Here is a 21,955-nt window from a genome sequence, read left to right on the forward strand (position 1 = left end):
ACTCTTTTACAGTGTCTAACTTCATATTATTGTCAACCTTATTATGTACAAGGAATGTCTAATCATTCACATCAGCCCCTGCCCTGGAGACCCAGACAAAGTTCTCTTCCAGGCATGCTGGGGGTTAATCTCGCCAGAAGACAATGAACGACAGTATGTTTTTGAAGTGAAGGAAACCGGAGCAAACACACATAGAACATACGCCTGAGTTGTCTCACTGAATAAGGGATATTGTATTCCAGGTCTCAGACTATTCCCTCTTTTTTGTGATCACCTATTTTTATTTTTATTAGGGGGGCAAATGTGCAAAATAGACCCAAATATAACCCTTTGCTAGATACACACTCTAGCACTCCCCCTGCAGCGGGCTGGGTCTACGCACGCCTGTTGCTTCTTGCGCTACGCAGTACAGACTGGTCACACACCAACGGGGGCTACATAAATATCAGCTGAATATGCAGCAAAAGACAAGGGCTAAATACACTCTTCTACACAACTGGGTCTATTGTATGTATTTAACCCCCACTCTCCGTCCCCCTACCCCAGCAAATTCACAGGTATGCTCAAAGCTTCAGACACATTTACAGTAGGTGGGGGATTGCATGCAAGTGATGTAGGATGATAACGGCCAGTGCAGATCCAGCATTGGTGCCACGGCTGATACACTTCTATTATGCACTTTACAGCTCTAATATATACACTATATATATATATATATATATATATATATATATATATATATATATACACATACACACTGCCATGACCAGTATTTCTTATTTATCAAAGTGTACACCATTATCAGAGTTCACTTAATATCCCATATCATCATCTAATAGCTATAGCTACAGATAACACTTTAGATAAATAGTGAATATTTATCTGACACAGGTTTTATTTCATAATTCAGCATGCTACTATGTTACTTGTTACAACTAACAATGTACTTTGTTAACATCCTATCTAATCTTCATCACGAAAATGAACAAAACTACATTTCAATAAAAGATTTGGTGACCATAAAAGCACTGAATGGATGTATAACATTTGCACAGAAATAGAAGTACGTAGACACGATACCCAGATCACAGCGGGGTCTCCCCATGAATGTCTCCCGTCACTGGGACGTCAGCCGCTAGCCTCTAATGCCCACACTTATTGTCTGTTACTGGAGATGGGCGATTAGGAAAAGCTGGCATCATGCATGGGAAGACGACAACAGGGCGGCCATTGTTGTCAATACTCTATTAAATGGCCTAGTTCATAACCACCAATCAGAAATCAGCTCTCATCAGCCCAGTACAAGTGTAACAAAAGCTGGCATCTGATTGGTTATTATGCGCTACATGTGTAATACTAGTCTCAGCATAGTAACATTAAACGTCAGGTGTCATTATATATACATACAAACCCCTATATATAACTATACAATGTGACAGTAACAAACTGCTGTACCCTGGTATACAGGCCTGAGAACAGCCCAATCTTATCACCAGGGAACACCCTTTTCCTCCCTGAACACACAAAGAACATTATCTCTGGCTGCAGATTCTATACAGTCAGTAGGCGGACATGTCACAGTCATGGCTCACAGCAGCGTCACACGCCTAAGAGTCACCCCATGCACACACGACAGAGTAGAATGGGGTCACATCATGTAATACAATTTCGGCTAAGTATTTATGTCACCATAATGCCAACTGAGATTCTGCTGGTGGTCGTCATCTGCAGAATATCTCTCTGGGTTTAGGAGCTCTCTATTGTGTGGTAAGATCACTTCGAGGGCTGTTGTGGCCACGACTTCCCACTCTCTACATAGAGATGCCCAGCGGAGGAGGGGGGTCCATACCACCTCCCATGCCATCTCTCCTGCCCATCATACTCTGCCCTGTGTCCAGCATAACATCCTCCTGCCCAGCATACACTGCCCTGTGTCCAGCATACACTGCCCAGCATACACTGCCCTGTGTCCAGCATAACATCCTCCTGCCCAGCATACACTGCCCTGTGTCCAGCATACACTGCCCTGTGTCCAGCATAACGTCCTCCTGCCCAGCATACACTGCCCTGTGTCCAGCATAACGTCCTCCTGCCCGCCATACACTGCCCTGTGTCCAGCATAACGTCCTCCTGCCCGCCATACACTGCCCTGTGTCCAGCATAACGTCCTCCTGCCCGCCATACACTGCCCTGTGTCCAGCATACACTGCCCTGTGTCCAGCATAACGTCCTCCTGCCCAGCATACACTGCCCTGTGTCCAGCATAACGTCCTCCTGCCCGCCATACACTGCCCTGTGTCCAGCATAACATCCTCCTGCCCAGCATACACTGCCCTGTGTCCAGCATAACATCCTCCTGCCCAGCATACACTGCCCTGTGCCCAGCATAACATCCTCCTGCCCAGCATACACTGCCCTGTGTCCAGCATAACATCCTCCTGCCCGTCTAACACTGCCCTGTGTCCAGCATAACATCCTCCTGCCCAGCATACACCGCCCTGTGCCCAGCATACACCGCCCTGTGCCCAGCATACACCGCCCTGTGCCCAGCATACACCGCCCTGTGTCCAGCATACACCGCCCTGTGTCCAGCAGAACATTCTCATGATCGCTATACGGTAGTTTCAGTTCAGTCTTTTGCTTTTTTTATTATAAATATAAACTGTACCATATAGCAGAAAAAAAATCTTTTGGAGGAACACTTAATATAAAACATTTCCACGTTTCTTACTGTAAAGTCTGCAAATTACCAGCAACACAGAATGGATTTCTGGTTATGGTTCATGAGAATCTGAAATAACACACAAGTGATCTCGATAAATTGTTTAATCTCGCTCTTTCCTCTCGTCAGGTCACACTAGTGACATAAATAATCGTAACGAGGGGGGCTGAGGTTTAAACACAAAACATTTTATCCCACTCAGCTTAGTGAGTGGAGCAGGCTATGTTCTACCATGCATTAACGTCGAGGGCACAGATCTGTCTGTCAGGGCCGGGAGGTGTCGCTGCGATGAGGCAGCTCGTTAACCCGCCGAGAAATCAGGTCGGGAATGAACAACATGGCAACAGAATCCGCGGGCTGGAAGCAGAGTTTATCTAACTGAGCACTTAGCAGCCACAATCTATCCGTGCTCACACTATACTCATGTTTCCTCACTGTTACCGAGCTGGTAATAAGCCCAGGGTAACACACCGGTTACACTACACTCTCCGGCTATGAAGGAACGCTCTGACAGGTCGGAGAGGAAGGATTCCCTGGGAAACGCGATGACGATAAACTCTGTGACCTTGTGTAATGTAGCCAGGTGCCAGTGATAGAATGACACACGCTGCAATCACAATGACTGAATTACACAACACTCCACTGAACACATACTACACTATTCACAAGGTAACTTTGCTGATTGCCAGCCAATGACCTGACTATGGGTTAGCCGCGACGTAGAGCTTGTTTATAAATAGGAAGACTTGTTCCACCGGTGACCTTATAGAAACAGTGATGTTGCCAATAGCAACTAGACATTTATTTCCATGATCTAAACTGTACTAGAAAAACGATATGTGATTGGTTACTAAGGGAAACAGACCAGCGGAGCTCAGGACAGCCTGATTCCATTCTTTCTGGGGCTGAGGCGGTGTAACCACCGAGGGTTCATTCGCCATCTTGGCAGCCAACGAAGCAGTGGAGTTGTCAATTTTAAAGTCGGGTGGTTTTGCCTTTTGCAAGCTTTTGTGGGAGAAAAACTTTTGTTCCAATGATGACACGTTGAGTCGTTACCTCAGCTTGGCCATGGATAGACCCCTTGTTTTCAGGACCCTATGGTCTCCCCTTCAGTTCAGCTGTGCTTACCTAGCAACGCATTTCTGATTGTACCAATGCACGCTGCCATATTACTATGAAAGCCTGCTCCATGTCTTAGTGACTAATTGCTCAATGAACTGTCCCCGTAAGCCGCAATGTTACATCATATGTCACAATCGTAGAACTGTCCTCACTCAGTACTTACAGCACAGGAGGGATGAGAGTATAAAACACCATTGATCACTGTTGTATGTATGGATAGATAGTATTACAGCCTGGTATCACATCAAGGGGTAATATATAAACAATGATGATGATGATAATAATAATGCGGCTGCCAAAGACGGGAATATAAAACGATGGACTGCAGAAAATCCCGCTGAGTTATGCACAAAATAAACGATTTATCTGCTCTGGATAAATACTGAATGTGACACTGACAGATATAAATACCAATCCTTTTACTGCTAAATAGGTCTACTGTATTATGTATATTAGCATTTATTTTAGATTTTTGGATTTAATTAACCCCTTACTGCTGCACTATCTATTAAATCAATTTTACCAAGTTGTCCCTATTCTAGCTGGACTACCTGGGGCTTTTCACGTTGTTACGTTTTATTCTCATGGCTACGTCTGATACCGGAGTACCAATCACCAGATGCAAGACTGCGGCTAGAAATTGGTTCCCCCAGACCGCCACCCCCCCATCATTTTGGTAGCAAGCGGAATTAATGTGCCCATTCTGTGTAACAGGAAGAGTCCCGGGAACAACGGCTGTGTGGATCAGACCCTGGTGCTACAGATGGTCTTGCTTTAAAACTACATTTTGCAGGTTTTCTCCCATTAGACACAAAAAATAGAATATATCAATTGTCAGGTGTGCACGTAGCTAATAATCAGCCTGGATATTCCTGCAATGTATTCGGAAAGAGGACTTCAGCCCACAACGCCCTAATGTACAGTGAAGGAATTTGCATGAAACAAATGGACAGTAAGTGCCATCAGATTATCAGACATGACAGCAGAAAGAAGTGCAAAAGATAAACAGCGCCACCTACAGGATATACCAGGATGCTGGTGGCGAGGCCCACACACTAGTGAGCTTGGTACAATTGTAGTAGAAAAATGCAGACTTGGGTATATTCCTGTATGACCGCATCAAGCTTTACTAACGGTGCTTAGCATCTGAACTGCTAGGTAACAACACAGTGTCTAAAACAGAAATAAGACAGCCTGGTAATAGCCCCAGGGGCTAGAAGGCACCAACATTGTAATCACTATTCACCTGACCACGTGCAAAGAGAGGGGCAATCTATTCACCAGGCTGCACCACGTGGAAAGAGAGGGGCGATCTATTCACCTGGCTGCACCACGTGGAAAGAGAAGGGCGATCTATTCACCGGACTGCACCAAGTGGAAAGTGAGGGGCAATCTATTCACCGGGCTGCACCACGTGGAAAGAGAGGGGCGATCTATTCACCGGACTGCACCACGTGGAAAGTGAGGGGCAATCTATTCACCGGGCTGCACCACGTGGAAAGTGAGGGGCAATCTATTCACCAGGCTGCACCACGTGAAAAGAGAGGGGCAATCTATTCACCAGGCTGCACCACGTGGAAAGAGAGGGGCAATCTATTCACCGGGCTGCACCACGTGGAGAGAGAGGTGTGATCTATTCACCGGGCTGCACCACGTGGAGAGAGAGGTGCGATCTATTCACCGGGCTGCACCACGTGGAGAGAGAGGTGCGATCTATTCACCGGGCTGCACCACGTGGAGAGAGAGGTGCGATCTATTCACCGGGCTGCACCACGTGGAAAGAGAGGGACGATCTATTCACCGGGCTGCACCACGTGGAAAGAGAGGGGCGATCTATTCACCAGGCTGCACCACGTGGAAAGAGAGGGGCAATCTATTCACCAGGCTGCACCACGTGTAAAGAGAGGGGCGATCTATTCACCAGGCTGCACCACGTGTAAAGAGAGGGGCGATCTATTCACCAGGCTGCACTACGTGTAAAGAGAGGGGCGATCTATTCACCAGGCTGCACCACGTGTAAAGAGAGGGGCGATCTATTCACCAGGCTGCACCATGAGTAAAGAGAGGGGCGATCTATTCACCAGGCTGCACCACGTGTAAAGAGAGGGGCGATCTATTCACCAGGCTGCACCACGTGTAAAGAGAGGGGCGATCTATTCACCAGGCTGCACCATGAGTAAAGAGAGGGGCGATCTATTCACCAGGCTCCACCATGAGTAAAGAGAGGGGCGATCTATTCACCAGGCTCCACCATGAGTAAAGAGAGGTGCGATCTATTCACCGGGCTGCACCACGTGGAAAGAGAGGGACGATCTATTCACCGAGCTGCACCACATGTGGAGAGGGGCGATCTATTCACCAGGCTGCACCAGGACTAAAGTGAGGGGCGATCTATTCACCAGGCTGCACCACACGTGTAAAGAGTGGTAATCAATTCACCATTAATCTGCCCACATGTAAAGAGGAGGGGGGGGGGGTTATTAACATGAAGACTACCTACGAGACAATGTGTCTTGGTAAAGGGCCACAAAAGATATTTAATTTCTACTTTAAACAAAAGCCAAGTGCCCACCACTGGCAAATAGGTGGTGGTACTGGGTCACTCATACCTTCAAGCAATTGGCCAAAACATTCAAAATGATGCTTCTCTAAAGGGCACCTACCAGGCAGCGCTGAAGGCCATGTTTTCATAAGATTACGGAAATGTTATTGGAATGCTGCGATTGGCTTACACCACACAGGTTGGGACCAGATGACTGTTAGCTGTGAATCCCCTCACCAAGATTTGCCCTATCTAGATAAGTGTTTCCCTGGGAGAACTACTAGAAATTTCAGAAGAGTGGGCAACTATGAATTAATGTTCTACATTTCTTTTTAAAACACCACTTTACAATATGTCAAACAATAGTTAGGCTAGTAAGCAAACAGACAAATGCTGTAGACAAGTATATTAAACTAAGTGCAATGCAAAAAATACCAAATAGTGCAGTCCTGGCCCAACCTGTGGCTCCAGATAGCCAGCCAACAGCACTGACAGATCCAGAGGGGGGCCAATCACCCCCCCTGCTGAGAAGCCTGATCATCGGAAAGAAAGTGGGCGGGCCAGCATGGGCCAACCAGAGTGAGGGAGGGGCGAGGTTATGAGACATTTCCCCCCCCCCCTTCCCCAAATAAAAATTAACATTTGAAGTTCTCCCCTGGGACTTGAAGTTTCACAACACCTGGAGAGTCATAGTTTTGCCAGGCCTGAAATGGTCAAATTAATTCTCATTTATATACACAAAGTAGTATTACTGCCAATAACAAATGCTTGTACAATGTACTTGTCCACTGTACAAGTGCTGGTTCTGTAGACACATTTTTTATTTGCTTAATTGTGCGTCACACAGGGGACTGAATACACAGGACATCCTATGTGTCTCTATAAATAGCGGTGACAGACACGTGCCCCCCCACCCCCGTTACTTTGCGATTGGAGGAAGTCTCAGTGTTCTGCATCATGTGACCACAGAGAGAAGAGATTACGGATCTTCTGAGCGACATTAGGGTTTTGAAATATATGTTGGATCTAGGGTATGTGGGGGAATTATGTGCCACGAACAATGGGGGGGGGGGGGGCCTTCGGAAAGATACACCCCATTGCCAAGCTGCATGAAGGATAGAGGGCAGCACATTCGGGTTTTGAAGTGTATCATGTTGCCCGTCACTGATATACAGGCTATGAGCCAACATAAAGGCACATTAAACTTTAATTTTTTTTAAAAAAAAAAGCTGCTTTATATAAAGAACATTCACATTTATACATGTTCCCATAACTTTAAAGAATTTGAGGTATTTACATTTGTTGTGGAGCTGAGTGTATCCTACTGTTCTCTGTTATCAGTCTATTTCTGGCCAAATGTACTTGTTTTTTTTAAATAAAGGAAAGTTCATTGTAGATTATATCCATTACCTTTTATTTTCCCCACACGTCACACTGACCCATGCAGAAACAAACTGGATTTATTATGATAAGAAATGTATTTTATCCAGTCCAAGATACCCCGATTGTAAAGATTTGTGTACTGTAAAGATTTGGTTTCATTTGAATCCTATATTCTACAGACAGAACCATTTCTGTACAAGTCAAATTGTGACATGAGTGAGTCTGGCTGCAGTTACTGAGATTTAACTGAAATATCAGTTGTGTTAAACTGAATTGATACATAAACTAGGTGGACGGAGGGAAAGTGGGGTCTCCTGATAGACACGCAGACGTCACCCTAGAAAACTAGGAAAGTTCTGTTAATATTATATATATTTCAATTATACAAATATAAAAGACCAATGTCTATTATTTATCATTGGTCATTCACAATAAGATCTGTACATAGAATCTAAAGTATCTGTTTTATCTATACCTATACTTGTATGCTACATACGGATGTGAATGTTTAGTGTGCATTCTTATTCTGTATTCATAAACATCGGCTGAGTATTACTTCTGGTTTGTTGGAAGTAATTCACAGTATCACTTCTTGTGTTGTGCTCACAATCGGTTATCCGGTATACCTCCAGGACTGCACAGTATCACTGTTCTTGTGTTGTGCTCACAATCGGTTATCCGGTATACCTCCAGGACTGCACAGTATCACTGTTCTTGTGTTGTGCTCACAATCGGTTATCCGGTATACCTCCAGGACTGCACAGTATCACTTCTTGTGTTGTGCTCACAATCGGTTATCCGGTATACCTCCAGGACTGCACAGTATCACTGTTCTTGTGTTGTGCTCACAATCGGTTATCCGGTATACCTCCAGGACTGCACAGTATCACTTCTTGTGTTGTGCTCACAATCGGTTATCCGGTATACCTCCAGGACTGCACAGTATCACTGTTCTTGTGTTGTGCTCACAATCGGTTATCCGGTATACCTCTAGGACTGCACAGTATCACTGTTCTTGTGTTGTGCTCACAATCGGTTATCCGTTATACCTCCAGGACTGCACAGTATCACTGTTCTTGTGTTGTGCTCACAATCGGTTATCCGGTATACCTCCAGGACTGCACAGTATCACTGTTCTTGTGTTGTGCTCACAATCGGTTATCCGGTATACCTCCAGGACTGTACAGTATCACTTCTCCTGTTTTGTACGCAATCACCAATACATCTTACAGTTTAATTCACTTTCTTAAGGATGCGGTTTCAGAGAAGAATTTCTGCAATGATTATTTGTAAACCATAACAAATGTATTAGGACATTGTCATTTTATTGCCTACAGTCCATAGCACAACGAGGGCGCTAACTTGCAATAACCAATATTCAGCAATTCCCACATTACGGCCCACAAGTCACCTTGGCTGCAGCCGACCACACAGGGTACTATCCCATTGTTCTGCTCAGCCTACCAGACTGGAGTCCAAATTAGTCTCATAAACACAAGTAACCTAAACAGGACCAACAGCTGGGGCTCTTCCGGCGTTACTGGAGCCTGCACGGTCCGAAGAGAATGCTACAGAGGCCGCTAGCGGCCTTCTTCTGACGACATTTACCAGCATGGCTGGGAAAATTATGATCGGTTTGGCGTAGTAGGTGTCATTACCGGACCCCAAGCTGCGACCACAGTGATAGCACGTGTTCTATTTGCCCTAATTAACAAGTCCATGGCATGACAAACAACAATAAGTACTAGAGAATGATGCATATACATAGAAGGAATTGGCGTCTAGGACTTTTTCTTCCACCTTTGGGTCACAATTGTGCACATAAATATGAAAATTTGGATATTTCCCACACCCGAAAACTGGCTGCTCTCCTCCTAATGTTCCAGCCTTGGAAACAATAGGTGTGTACGGATTTGGCATATGTAGGACTTCAGGTTGGACGTCCTGTTTCTCCACCACAAAGTCCGATCCGTCTCCATCAGTCTCGACAAGTGACTAATGAACCCGTCTCATTGTACCGCCAAAGGAAGCCACGCACATAAATATCACTGGAAAGCGAAGGAAGAGAAAACAGTGGTTGCCAGGCGACCTCGGAGATGGAATAAACCGCGCCATTCTAGAGAGACGTGTCCAAAAATGGAAGATTTGAGGAGCCCAAAAAAAGTCGATTTTTAGTTGCTTTAAAAAAGTTTTTTAAAAAAAAACAAAACCCTAAACCAAAACAAGAAACCTAAATTACTTATGCAGAAACAGATTTCCAATGGCGTGTTAATGAAGCGCAACCCCACCGTGTCACGAGATGACGGATGGCACCGCCATCACTCTTCTGAGGGCCATCTATTATGGGATGAAAGCTGCTCTAGACAGGATCATGGATAGACAGAGGGTAATGTCATTGCACGTTATACCCCTGGAGCATCAGAGAGCCATGAGAATGCCGTCCGAGCATCCATGAAAACAAGAGGTACTGCATCATCGTGGCAGCACAGACAAAGCGCCGGTTCTGTTTGTTGTTTTTTTGTTTACTGTGAGACACATAGAAAGATGGTCTTAATAGGACAGAAGCATCAGTCAATGACTCCAACTTCATTCACACTTTCCATCCAACCCCATCCATCTTCTCGGCAAAAGCGATGACAGGGCACAATTCAACACCTCTCCTCCTCCTCCGTCCCTGGCATATCAATACAACAAAGTTCCACTTAGAAAGGGGAGCCTTACAGAAACACACTCTCTGCTTCTGCCACGGCGGTGCCCGCCTTTCATCTTCACAATCGCTGAGGGAGACGGGTTTCAACTAAAAGTTAATATTTTGCAAAAAGAAAAAAAAAAGAAAGCTGGACAGAAGCTAGGCATCTGGCCAGCGGTGTCCTGGGCTCTGCTGGTCAGTGTCTGGAAATACCATATATTATCAGGTGTGACCCCATGAAAAGGTCCCAGAAATATCATTTAAAGGAGTGGAAAAAAAACCATTGTTTAAAGACTTCCATTTCAAATCAGCTGAATGTACGATGATATGGATAAGGAATCTCTTGCAGAGAACTTCTTGGTTAGAATCCATCTTTGCAGAACATTGCTGGTGGTCACGCAGCCCACTCCCCTGTCCAATTAAGGTGTGCGTCTTCTGAAACACTCTGTAGAGTGTGACATTATGACAGCTCCACAGACCTGTGATGTAGTGTTCTTTACTTTAATCCAGTAATATATCTATGAGGCAGCGTGAATAGATAGAAGAATCCCATTGCTTTATTTTTGGTGAGCTGTGATGTCATCGGTCACATGACTCACCTGGACATGAGGCGCAAACAACACCAGGAAGTTTAGTTTCAAATTCAAAGTGCTATAAAAAGGATTATTTATGGATTCTCAGAGCCCCACGACCTGTCTATAAGTACTCATCTCCCGGCCTCATGCTTTTATATGGTCACTTAATATTTATTAGACCACATTAAAATAAGATAAAAACAGACCAATCTTAGACAAACCTACAGCAAAACTGTCAAGGTATGCGGTGGTGTGTCCGAGTCTGCCACAAAAACACTCATGCACAAAGTATATATTTATAAAATGTTTATTCTAACATATAAAAAACCATAATAGGTACAACCAATGAGGACTATAATCTGTGCCAAAACAATTGGTAGCGAGGTAGGTGCACCTACACGTTTAACCAGATATTATATGTACCAGTCCAGCAACTGTATAAAAACCGTTCCACTCTAATATTATAGAGATTGCGATATATTTTTCACGGAATTTCCAAACCCTATCAGGGAATTTAAATGGAGAATAAAGTGATGTGTTTGGGAGGTCCAACTCCGGAATAACTGATGAAATCCAATACGAAATGTCAAAAGGTAACAAAGGTCTCTTACCAATTCTGGCGATGTATTATAGGACCAGTACCTTATTCTGTGCTATGTACTGTGTAACCGACATGGATCCTCCTCCTCTAGATGCAGAAAATATACGGAGCTCTATGGATAGCTCTTGTTCTCACCACATGAACTCCAAACACCAGCGCGTGGTCACGCTAGTGACCGACGTCATAGAAGTGCGTCCCCGTCTCCTCCGGGACTCCTCGGGACTCTTCAAAAGTATAAAGTTGAACGGTGGTAGAAAGATACACTGGTATAGGCACTAGACTGTAGTCCACAAGAATGGTTAAAATAATTGCTGTTCATCTGACGCGTTTCATCCCCATATAGGCGATTTCCTCAGAGATAGTTTCCACACTGACTTCAGTCGTCTTTTAAGACCACAGCAAATTACAAACAATTAACACAGAACAAAGTTGCATTTTTACTCAGAAGCCATCTGACCTCCTTACCAGACAGCAAAACTGTGTCTACACTGGGCAGAACCTGTGTCCTGGGGCGGTCAGTCCATGTTTTCCTATTAGCTATAGATAATACATTATCTATACGACCATACTGGAGCTGTCTGGTCCCCAGTGTCTCTCAGACTAACTATATGGAAAGGGACAGACAATAAGTGAGGAGACAATTATAACCGGCCATTCTCATGCTGAGTAAACGCTGGGTAAGGGATCACATTCACAAATCGTTATGCGAGACTTCAAAAAGTTGCACCAAGCTAGTACTCACTGCAGGGACTTATACACAAGGCGCAGAAACGTCTTAGTTTGCTCCAGATTATTTTACATTTTTTGGTTAATGTCCCTTTAGTAGGTCTCTTACATTGGGATTCAATGCAACCTTTTAACAATGAAACCAGCAAATCAGATCCGGCCTAGGAGGAGTTTGCGGACTACACACAAGTCACAAATCTCCAGCTACCCTCTAAGAGATAACATCCAGACCGGAGTGATCGTAGAACCACTGGGGATGACTCCCGATACTTTGAGTTTACCGGAGATAAAGCAGCTAGAGCCTGAGGAGGCTTCTAGTGATCTGGGCCGGGTGACGTAAATTCCATAAAGACTTTTACTGTTTGGGTCAAGAACATTTTATTCTTTTTAGCTTCTATAAACCGTCTGGTCTTTTCTACTATCAATCCTGATGAAAGTGTCTTTGTTTACGGTATATTTTACGGACCGTTGCTGGTGGAGGCAGGGTGTGTACTGACAAATAAATCATTCAGAACATCACAGGCCACATATGATGCCAACAGCAGTAACCATCAGATCCAAGTTATTCTTACCTGGTAAAGGTGTTTAGGTAGCTGAGGACCTGAAATGGCCCTTTGGTACCCAAGGAAAACAAGAGATCCCTCATTGTAATGTAAAAGGTGATCCTAACATGTTCTGTTTAAATTTAACATCTACTGTAAAATGAACCTAATCTCTAACTTAGGCCTAAATCCAAAATGCAATTTAGCTGACTTCTAACAACTATCTGGAGTAGTAAATGAGCAGAGGATATTCCGTTCCTCAAAAAATAAAAACAAAACCCTTTTATTAAAATAAAGAGATTATTTTGTCTAGTGCTGGTCTCTTGAGATCACTTGGACAAGGATCACATTTTCTCCAGAACTAGATGTGCACCAGATCTCCACGTCATGGTCAATGTTTCAGTTTGCTTTTTACAAACCTATTTAGACAGTTCTGCGTTCAATCTCCTTTATCTCATTTCAACAGATTTGTGCTTTAATTTAGTGTGATCACTTTGTCGGAGGCAACAATGTGTCATCTTGGGCTGTGATTACCGACACAGCTTCCATCCTCTTCCTTTAGCACAATCCATCAGTGTAACAGTCACCCTATAATCACTTTAGTCTTACTATAACAACTAGCTAGCTCTTCAGGTACACATAGGGGGATCTGTAACTCAGCGCAATGTCTCTCCGGTACAAGACGACATTCTGGCTGGAATCTCCGCACTCCACAGAGGTACGGGGAAAAATGAGCAGAGATTCCCTGCCATAACGTCTGGCGACGTGCTCAGATGAATATCGCAGGCGATTCCATTCCCGGCATGGTCTATATACTGCCACATACAGAGATAGAGATACACCGCCCCATAGCGAGACACACCGCCCCATAGCGAGACACACCGCCCCATAGCGAGACACACCGCCCCATAGCGAGACACACCGCCCCATAGCGAGACACACCGCCCCATAGCGAGACACACCGCCCCATAGCGAGACACACCGCCCCATAGCGAGACACACCGCCCCATAGCGAGACACACCGCCCCATAGCGAGACACACCGCCCCATAGCGAGACACACCGCCCCATAGCGAGACACACCGCCCCATAGCGAGACACACCGCCCCATAGCGAGACACACCGCCCCATAGCGAGACACACCGCCCCATAGCGAGACACACCGCCCCATAGCGAGACACACCGCCCCATAGCGAGACACACCGCCCCATAGCGAGACACACCGCCCCATACAGAGACACACCGCCCCATAGCGAGACACACCGCCCCATACAGAGACACACCGCCACATACAGAGACACACCGCCCCATAGCGAGACACACCGCCCCATAGCGAGACACACCGCCCCATAGCGAGACACACCGCCCCATAGCGAGACACACCGCCCCATAGCGAGACACACCGCCCCATAGCGAGACACACCGCCCCATAGCGAGACACACCGCCCCATAGCGAGACACACCGCCCCATAGCGAGACACACCGCCACATACAGAGACACACCGCCACATACAGAGACACACCGCCACATACAGAGACACACCGCCCCATAGCGAGACACACCGCCCCATAGCGAGACACACCGCCCCATAGCGAGACACACCGCCCCATAGCGAGACACACCGCCCCATAGCGAGACACACCGCCCCATAGCGAGACACACCGCCCCATAGCGAGACACACCGCCCCATAGCGAGACACACCGCCCCATAGCGAGACACACCGCGCCATATACAGAGATATACTGCCACATACAGAGATATACAGCCATATACAGAGATATACAGCCACATACAGAGATATACAGCCATATACAGAGATATACAGCCATATACAGAGATATACAGCCATATACAGAGATATACAGCCATATACAGAGATATACAGCCACATACAGAGATATACAGCCACATACAGGGATATACAGCCACATACAGAGATATACAGCCATATACAGAGATATACAGCCATATACAGAGATATACAGCCACATACAGAGATATACAGCCATATACAGAGATATACAGCCATATACAGAGATATACAGCCATATACAGAGATATACAGCCATATACAGAGATATACAGCCATATACAGAGATATACAGCCACATACAGAGATATACAGCCATATACAGAGATATACAGCCATATACAGAGATATACTGCCACATACAGAGATATACAGCCATATACAGAGATATACTGTCATACACAAATAGAACAGATACTGAGAATTACATCCAGAATACAAAACAGCACTTTGCATTTAATCAATTTTAAACAACAGCGATACTGTTAGGGGACGGCTACTGTCCCTGTAAATTTAATTTGTCAGTTAAGTACAATAAGTAAACCTCTGTACCAAGGAATTAAAAGAGTTTATGTAAAGATGTCTATTAACCATCCATATTTACCCTGCCTGGAAAATTACATTTTAATGCCATTTGTGGAATTATTTTGTTTATTACGGTCCAGTTAACACTTGGTAATTGTAGTTTATAGATTAGTAGTGAAGTAAAACAAATAGAATAAATGAGATCATTAGGAGGTTTGATGGCTCTCAGCTGACATACAGAGGACGGGGGTCGGGGTAAAGTCAGATTTTCTCTCTCTGCGGAGAACACGTTTATCCCACTGGATCCACAATTCTCACCAGAAAAGCAACAAGGACACAATATACGTTGACATCAGTTTGTATCTGAGCCTCTGCCGTCCGGATCTATACTGAAGACTCCTGTCTCCCATCTAGCCAATGTTACTGAGGCTGATAGAAACATAGAATTTGGCGGCAGATAAGAACCACTTGGCCCATCTAGTCTGAACATTTTTTAACTTATGGTAAGTTTATTGGATCCTTCGTTCTTTTGAAATGATATCCTTATGTCTATCCCAAACATGTTAAACTTGCTCTACTGTATTATACTCTACCACCTCTGATGGGAGGCTATTCCACTTATCCACTACCCTTTCTGTGAAGTAATATTTCCTCTGACCCTACTTCCCCCCAGTGTCAGTACATGTCCTCGTGTTCTAATACTTCTCTTCATCTGTAGAATGTTTCCCTCCTGCACCTTGTTATAACCCTTGTTATATGTGAAAGTTTCTATCATGTCCCCCTGTTCCCTTCTCTGCTCCAAACTATACATATTAAAATCTTTGAGTCTTTCCGGGTAAGTTTTGTGCTGTAGGCCATGCACCATTGTAGTTGACCTTCTTTGTAGGTCTCTAATGTATTTATATCCTTCTGGAGATATGGCCTCCAGAACTGAACACAGTATCTAGATGAGGTCGTACCAATGACCTATACAGTGGTATTATTACTTCTTACTTTCTACTGATTCCTCTCCCTATACAACTAAGCATCTGACTCGCCTTCCTCATTGCTTTGTTACATTGCTCACCTGAGATAGTGACTACTAGATCCCTTTCCTCCTCAGTAGTTTCCATTATTATGCCAGTAATACTATATTTAGCCTTTGGGTTACTGAGAACCAAGTACATGATTTTTGGCATTAAACTGTAGTAGCCACATTCTTGACCATTCCTCTAGTCTACCTAGGTCATCGATCATTTGTTTTACCCCTCCTGGTGTGTCTACCCTGTTGCAAATCTTTGTGTCCTCTGAAAAAAAGGCATACTTTCCATTGTGATGGAGTGCACTATTTATCAATGACATGTCCTCTGATCCCGCTTAGCGACGATCCAGGCTAGATAACAACGGCACTGACAGGAAGATGATCTAGTTACAGTAATGTACGACAAACTAATAATTACATAATGCACCGACAATAACTTATCACTATATTATAAATGTCTTTATTTAGTATCAATACCTGCAAGTGATTCATAGCACATCTGAGCTACCATTTCTGTGTCACAAGTACCAGATATATGCAATATATCTCTCTATATCTATATATCTATCTCATCAAGTAAGTTCACATTTGGTCACTGTGATACGAGGAGATAGATCATCACCACGTTTGAATATTTTGCACCACTTGGCTGATTATTAAACGCTGATGATTATACTTTGCAAATATATGTTTAATAATCAGTCAAACATGAACTACTTGTTTCACCCAGGTGTAGTATTAATCATCTGCTAGTGACAATTATTATTTGTTTGCACTATTCTGTTGGATAACAACAAATTCCTAGTTGTTTTTGATACTTTTAATAAAGATGACTTTTCTCCAGGGCACAGAGCCACACAGCGCTTACAATAGGCACCACAGCATGGGGGCGATGGAAGCATACCTATGACATAGGTTTACAAGCCGCGCTGAGCCATAGCGAGTGCACTGGATGACATTCAGCGGAACGGTTACCCCGTCTCACATTCCCTCTGTTATTTGCTCCTTTCCATTCACTTTGCAGCATCTGCTGGTGGAGTAAGTCTCTTCTAATTCTCTGCTGTAAATTTGGCAGCTATGAGAACACAGGGGCCGCTCTGTTGTTTAGCGTTAAAGCCTTACCAGTTTACTCAGATACCCAGTGCCCTGCTAAAAGTCACATACATGCTGCACAAGCCAGGGGTCGGCTTCTTTTTTACGAAAGGGGTCGCGCCACAGCGTCACTTTCCCTCGCGTCCATCACTGCACAGTCCGGGGAACCAACCTGACAGTCCTGAAAGGCTAGAGAGACGCAGGTCTCTGGCGTTTAATCCCTAGAGTCTAATATCGCCCCCTCCTCGGATCACACCCCCCCCCCCTCTCCCAATTCCTTCTTCGCCGTCTTCTCTCGCTCCTTAAGACCTCATGGGCCCTTAGTCACACATCTTAAAAGAGAAACAAAACACAAAACAACAAAGGCTTACTTGTCTTAAGTCGATGAAGGCCAACTGCAGTGTGTCCCCTTGGAACCCAGGCACTGGTCCGGATCTGGCAAACCCTGTGGGAAAGAACAAGCCATGAAAAGCGCCTTTAAATAAGCATGGACAGGAAGATTGGCAGACGGATGACAGCAAGGACAAGGGAGACTGGGGGAGAGGAGGAATCGGCTTCTAAGGGGCTATGTCCCTCTGCCTTCACGCTCTTTGTCTGCTCTTCAAAATTTGTGTCATCAAAACACCATTAATTCCACCGTCCTGACAGCAAGGAAACTGTACTGACTCAACCTGAAATCTATTCCCATGGGCCACTCCGGGCTCCACACTATGGACAAACATCTAAACCAAAAGGGAGATGGCTGGAGGTGGGGGTGGCATTGTCAGGGGTGGAGGATAAAGGAGAGAACAAAATAAAAGTTTTTTTTTTCTCCCCCCCCCCCAGTCTTTTTCTTCCCATCTTTTCACAATAACATCTTCAGCTGTGAAAAGTTCTTTCAGTTCGGAAAGCTTTGTATATTGCAGAAGGAATTTTGCGATTTCACGCCTGTCACCTCGTCCCATGCGTATTTATCAATAATAAATAAGTGTCTGACGCATCGCTAATTGTACTCTTCCTGCATATTTCCATTATCTGTTATGGAGCATCTACAAAGCGAGTGGGAGTCTTTCTAAGATGATTACATGGTCTCTGCTGTAATATTATCCCGAGCGGGGATGAAAGACGCTGTCTATGCGCTGTATAGTGTGATGTCCTTTGGGACCTGACATTGTGCTGCATTCTCATAATATTCGCCGGATGAGAATTTGCTGAGACGGCGTCCGCCAGGCGAGGCGGCTCAGGCGCGCGCTTTGCCGGTTTTATGGGTATTATGGGGCGCTTCTTAGCGTCTCCGACATAGTGAGAATTAGTGCTGCTGTGTGATTGGAGCCGGCATGTTTGATACGAGAGGCCAGTCCCTGGATTCCGTCACGCTCTATCGCTTCAATTTGTTCCCGATACAGTGATGAGGCAGAACAGCAAGTGTAAGGTCCACTGAGCACGTAAGTGGCCGGTGGTACGCTCACTGTGTCCTCTAAACCCATCTTATGAGAGAGCTGGGTGCGCTTACTCCTCATCTCATCATCAATGTAATCAAAACAAAACAATAAAAATAGAGAGTATTCTCAGTCCAGTCACACTCTGGAATAGTCCTTTTAGGAATAGCAATGCTAGCACTCCCACTGCTGAATGTAAGCGCATTCCTTTACATTGGATTAACTGCATGACATAAGGTTATATAATTCACTATACTCAGAGCAGTAAGACTTTAGCCTGAACACATAAACAAACCCACCGCTAACCCCAATGTTCACATTCCAGATTGATTGAATTTTGTTAGCCACTCACTAAATAAACCGATATATGTTTATGTACAGTTATATAAGATAGATATATAATTAGTTGACCATTGAGGACCATTCCGTGCCTTGTATATTTTTACTCTTTACCCTGGTGAGAAGTTGGTTGTAGTACTAAACCACGTCATACACTGCCCCAAAAATGTGATTTTTATGGTTGTGGGGGACGGACAGATAAAACCGGTTATATATTATAAAACGTAGATATGATAATGTCCCAGGAGTCCACAGCTAGAAACACATTTGTGCTGGCAGAGCTGGACATGCAGCTGAATATCAGAGAGGAGTTGGACATCCTCTTTAGTCCCCCCCCCCCCCTCCAGAAGGGCTGCAGTCTGTAAATCTTTAAACAAGTAGATTACAAGACAGAAGCTGCCAGACAACAAAACCTCCCGCTTCACACAGGAAAAGAAATCAGAGTTTTATCTGCGGCTCCTATTCATTCCTCACTTACAGGCCTGACACTGATGGATGGCCGTCGTCTGTCTTCATCCCAGTGAGGACGGTGACAAGGGAGGCCTTGGCTGGGCGGCAGAGGTCAGGGCTCCTGCTGATCAGGATGACAGCACCTGCTCTGCCATGTCTGAGCCGGACTCATGCTTTCACAACCTCTAATTAGGGATCAGCAGCAGATCGGACGCTTTCCCTCCAGCGTCACGGCCTCAACGCGGATCTCATAATGTAACGATAACCGCTGGGCTAGGTCTGCACTTCTGCAGACCTGTTCTCTCATGTGTAGTTCCAGGCCAAGAGTTCACTATAAGGGGTGTATACACGTCTATCCACACGGATGTTTTATTCTGGAAGCATGGCTTTGTTGTGTTGGAATGTTACATTTTTCATTTGTTGAGACTCCCGTTAATATTGAGTGACTAAAATGTGTTTTGTATTTAAGCTTGTTCGGTCACATGGAACTACTTTTAACATAAGGAGAAGAAAAAGAAATAAAGTAAACGCTTTAGACCTCAGCAGGTGGCCATTTTTTGGCCACACCACTTCCATATGTTTAGATCTGCTATAAAAAAAAAAAAAAAAAAAAAAAAAAAAAAAACAGAAGAAAAATAAAAATATAAAAGTTGATTATGAAACATTGAGAACAGAGAAAAATAAAAAAAAAGTCTGGGGGCCATTGAACCAGTGGCCCAATCAGGAGTCACCTATCAGAATGTGGCTGTGGTGTGACTAGGCCACCACAGCTGGGTCCTACACAGTCTGCAGGAGTCCACAAGCAAAGAGGTGGATACCAGCAATAAGTGCGGGGATCTCTTGAATTAAGTTGTCCTTCCATGAACATCTGGTATAAACATATTATGTGGCATTTATTACAAGTAGACTGAAGATCTATATTTTTAAAAGACAGAAAGGCATTCTCCAACACACTGACGACAGACGCAGTGAAGCGTCAGCTCACAGGGCTAACGAATACAGAACCTGGACGCTGGTGCTTAACCTACAGTGAAATAAACAGTTTCTAAATAAATTGGTCTCATTTACTATTCATAACAACAAGCATAGAAGCATCAATGTGGGAAGGAACCATGAGGTATGGTGTACTCCAGAGACTGGGCAGGTGGGAAGATATACATGGTAGTGGTCGGAAAGAACCATGAAGTATGGTGTACTCCAGAGACTGGGCAGATGGGAAGATATACATGGTAGTGGTCGGAAAGAACCATGAAGTATGGTGTACTCCAGAGACTGGGCAGGTGGGAAGATATACATGGTAGTGGTGGGAAGATATACATGGTAGTGGTGGGAAAGAACCATGAAGTATGGTGTACTCCAGAGACTGGGCAGGTGGGAAGATATACATGGTAGTGGTGGGAAGGAACCATGAAGTATGGTGTACTCCAGAGACTGGGCAGGTGGGAAGATATACATAGTAGTGGTGGGAAGGAACCATGAGGTATGGTGTACTCCAGAGACTGGGCAGGTGGGAAGATATACATGGTAGTGGTGGGAAAGAACCATGAAGTATGGTGTACTCCAGAGACTGGGCAGGTGGGAAGATATACATGGTAGTGGTGGGAAGGAACCATGAAGTATGGTGTACTCCAGAGACTGGGCAGGTGGGAAGATATACATGGTAGTGGTGGGAAAGAACCATGAAGTATGGTGTACTCCAGAGACTGGGCAGGTGGGAAGATATACATGGTAGTGGTGGGAAAGAACCATGAAGTATGGTGTACTCCAGAGACTGGGCAGGTGGGAAGATATACATGGTAGTGGTGGGAAAGAACCATGAAGTATGGTGTACTCCAGAGACTGGGCAGGTGGGAAGATATACATGGTAGTGGTGGGAAAGAACCATGAAGTATGGTGTACTCCAGAGACTGGGCAGGTGGGAAGATATACATGGTAGTGGTGGGAAAGAACCATGAAGTATGGTGTACTCCAGAGACTGGGCAGGTGGGAAGATATACATGGTAGTGGTGGGAAGGAACCATGAAGTATGGTGTACTGCAGAGACTGGGCAGATGGGAAGATATACATGGTAGTGGTGGGAAAGAACCATGAAACATGGTGTACACCAGAGACTGGGAAGATATACATGGTAGTGGTGGGAAAGAACCATGAAGTATGGTGTACTCCAGAGACTGGGCAGGTGGGAAGATATACATGGTAGTGGTGGGAAGGAACCATTAAGGGATACCTCATAGCCAGGAGAGGAGCATAGGGTAGGGTGACAGGGATATAATATCCTCTATATACCGGATTACTTTGTAGGTCATAGGTCATTAGGAGAGATGCAGGTGCTACACAAACCTATAATTACGGTTAAACAGAGCTGTGCTCACTATAATAATGAATGTGTTGCTTGTG

At 44.8% G+C, this 21,955-nt stretch overlaps 1 protein-coding gene across 1 annotated transcript in view; it reads right to left on the reverse strand.

The window, feature by feature from the left end:
* Positions 1–21,955, reverse strand: part of EXOC6B (exocyst complex component 6B) — a 161,003-nt gene that overhangs the window by 40,170 nt on the left and 98,878 nt on the right. Inside the window, exon 20 of the mRNA XM_075189075.1 lies at positions 17,723–17,796. Within this exon, the coding sequence (XP_075045176.1) occupies positions 17,723–17,796 (74 nt within the window). The remainder of the gene's footprint in view (positions 1–17,722; positions 17,797–21,955) is intronic.

The sequence above is a fragment of the Mixophyes fleayi genome, chromosome 1, assembly GCF_038048845.1.
Source record: "Mixophyes fleayi isolate aMixFle1 chromosome 1, aMixFle1.hap1, whole genome shotgun sequence".
NCBI classification, from domain to species: domain Eukaryota; kingdom Metazoa; phylum Chordata; class Amphibia; order Anura; family Limnodynastidae; genus Mixophyes; species Mixophyes fleayi.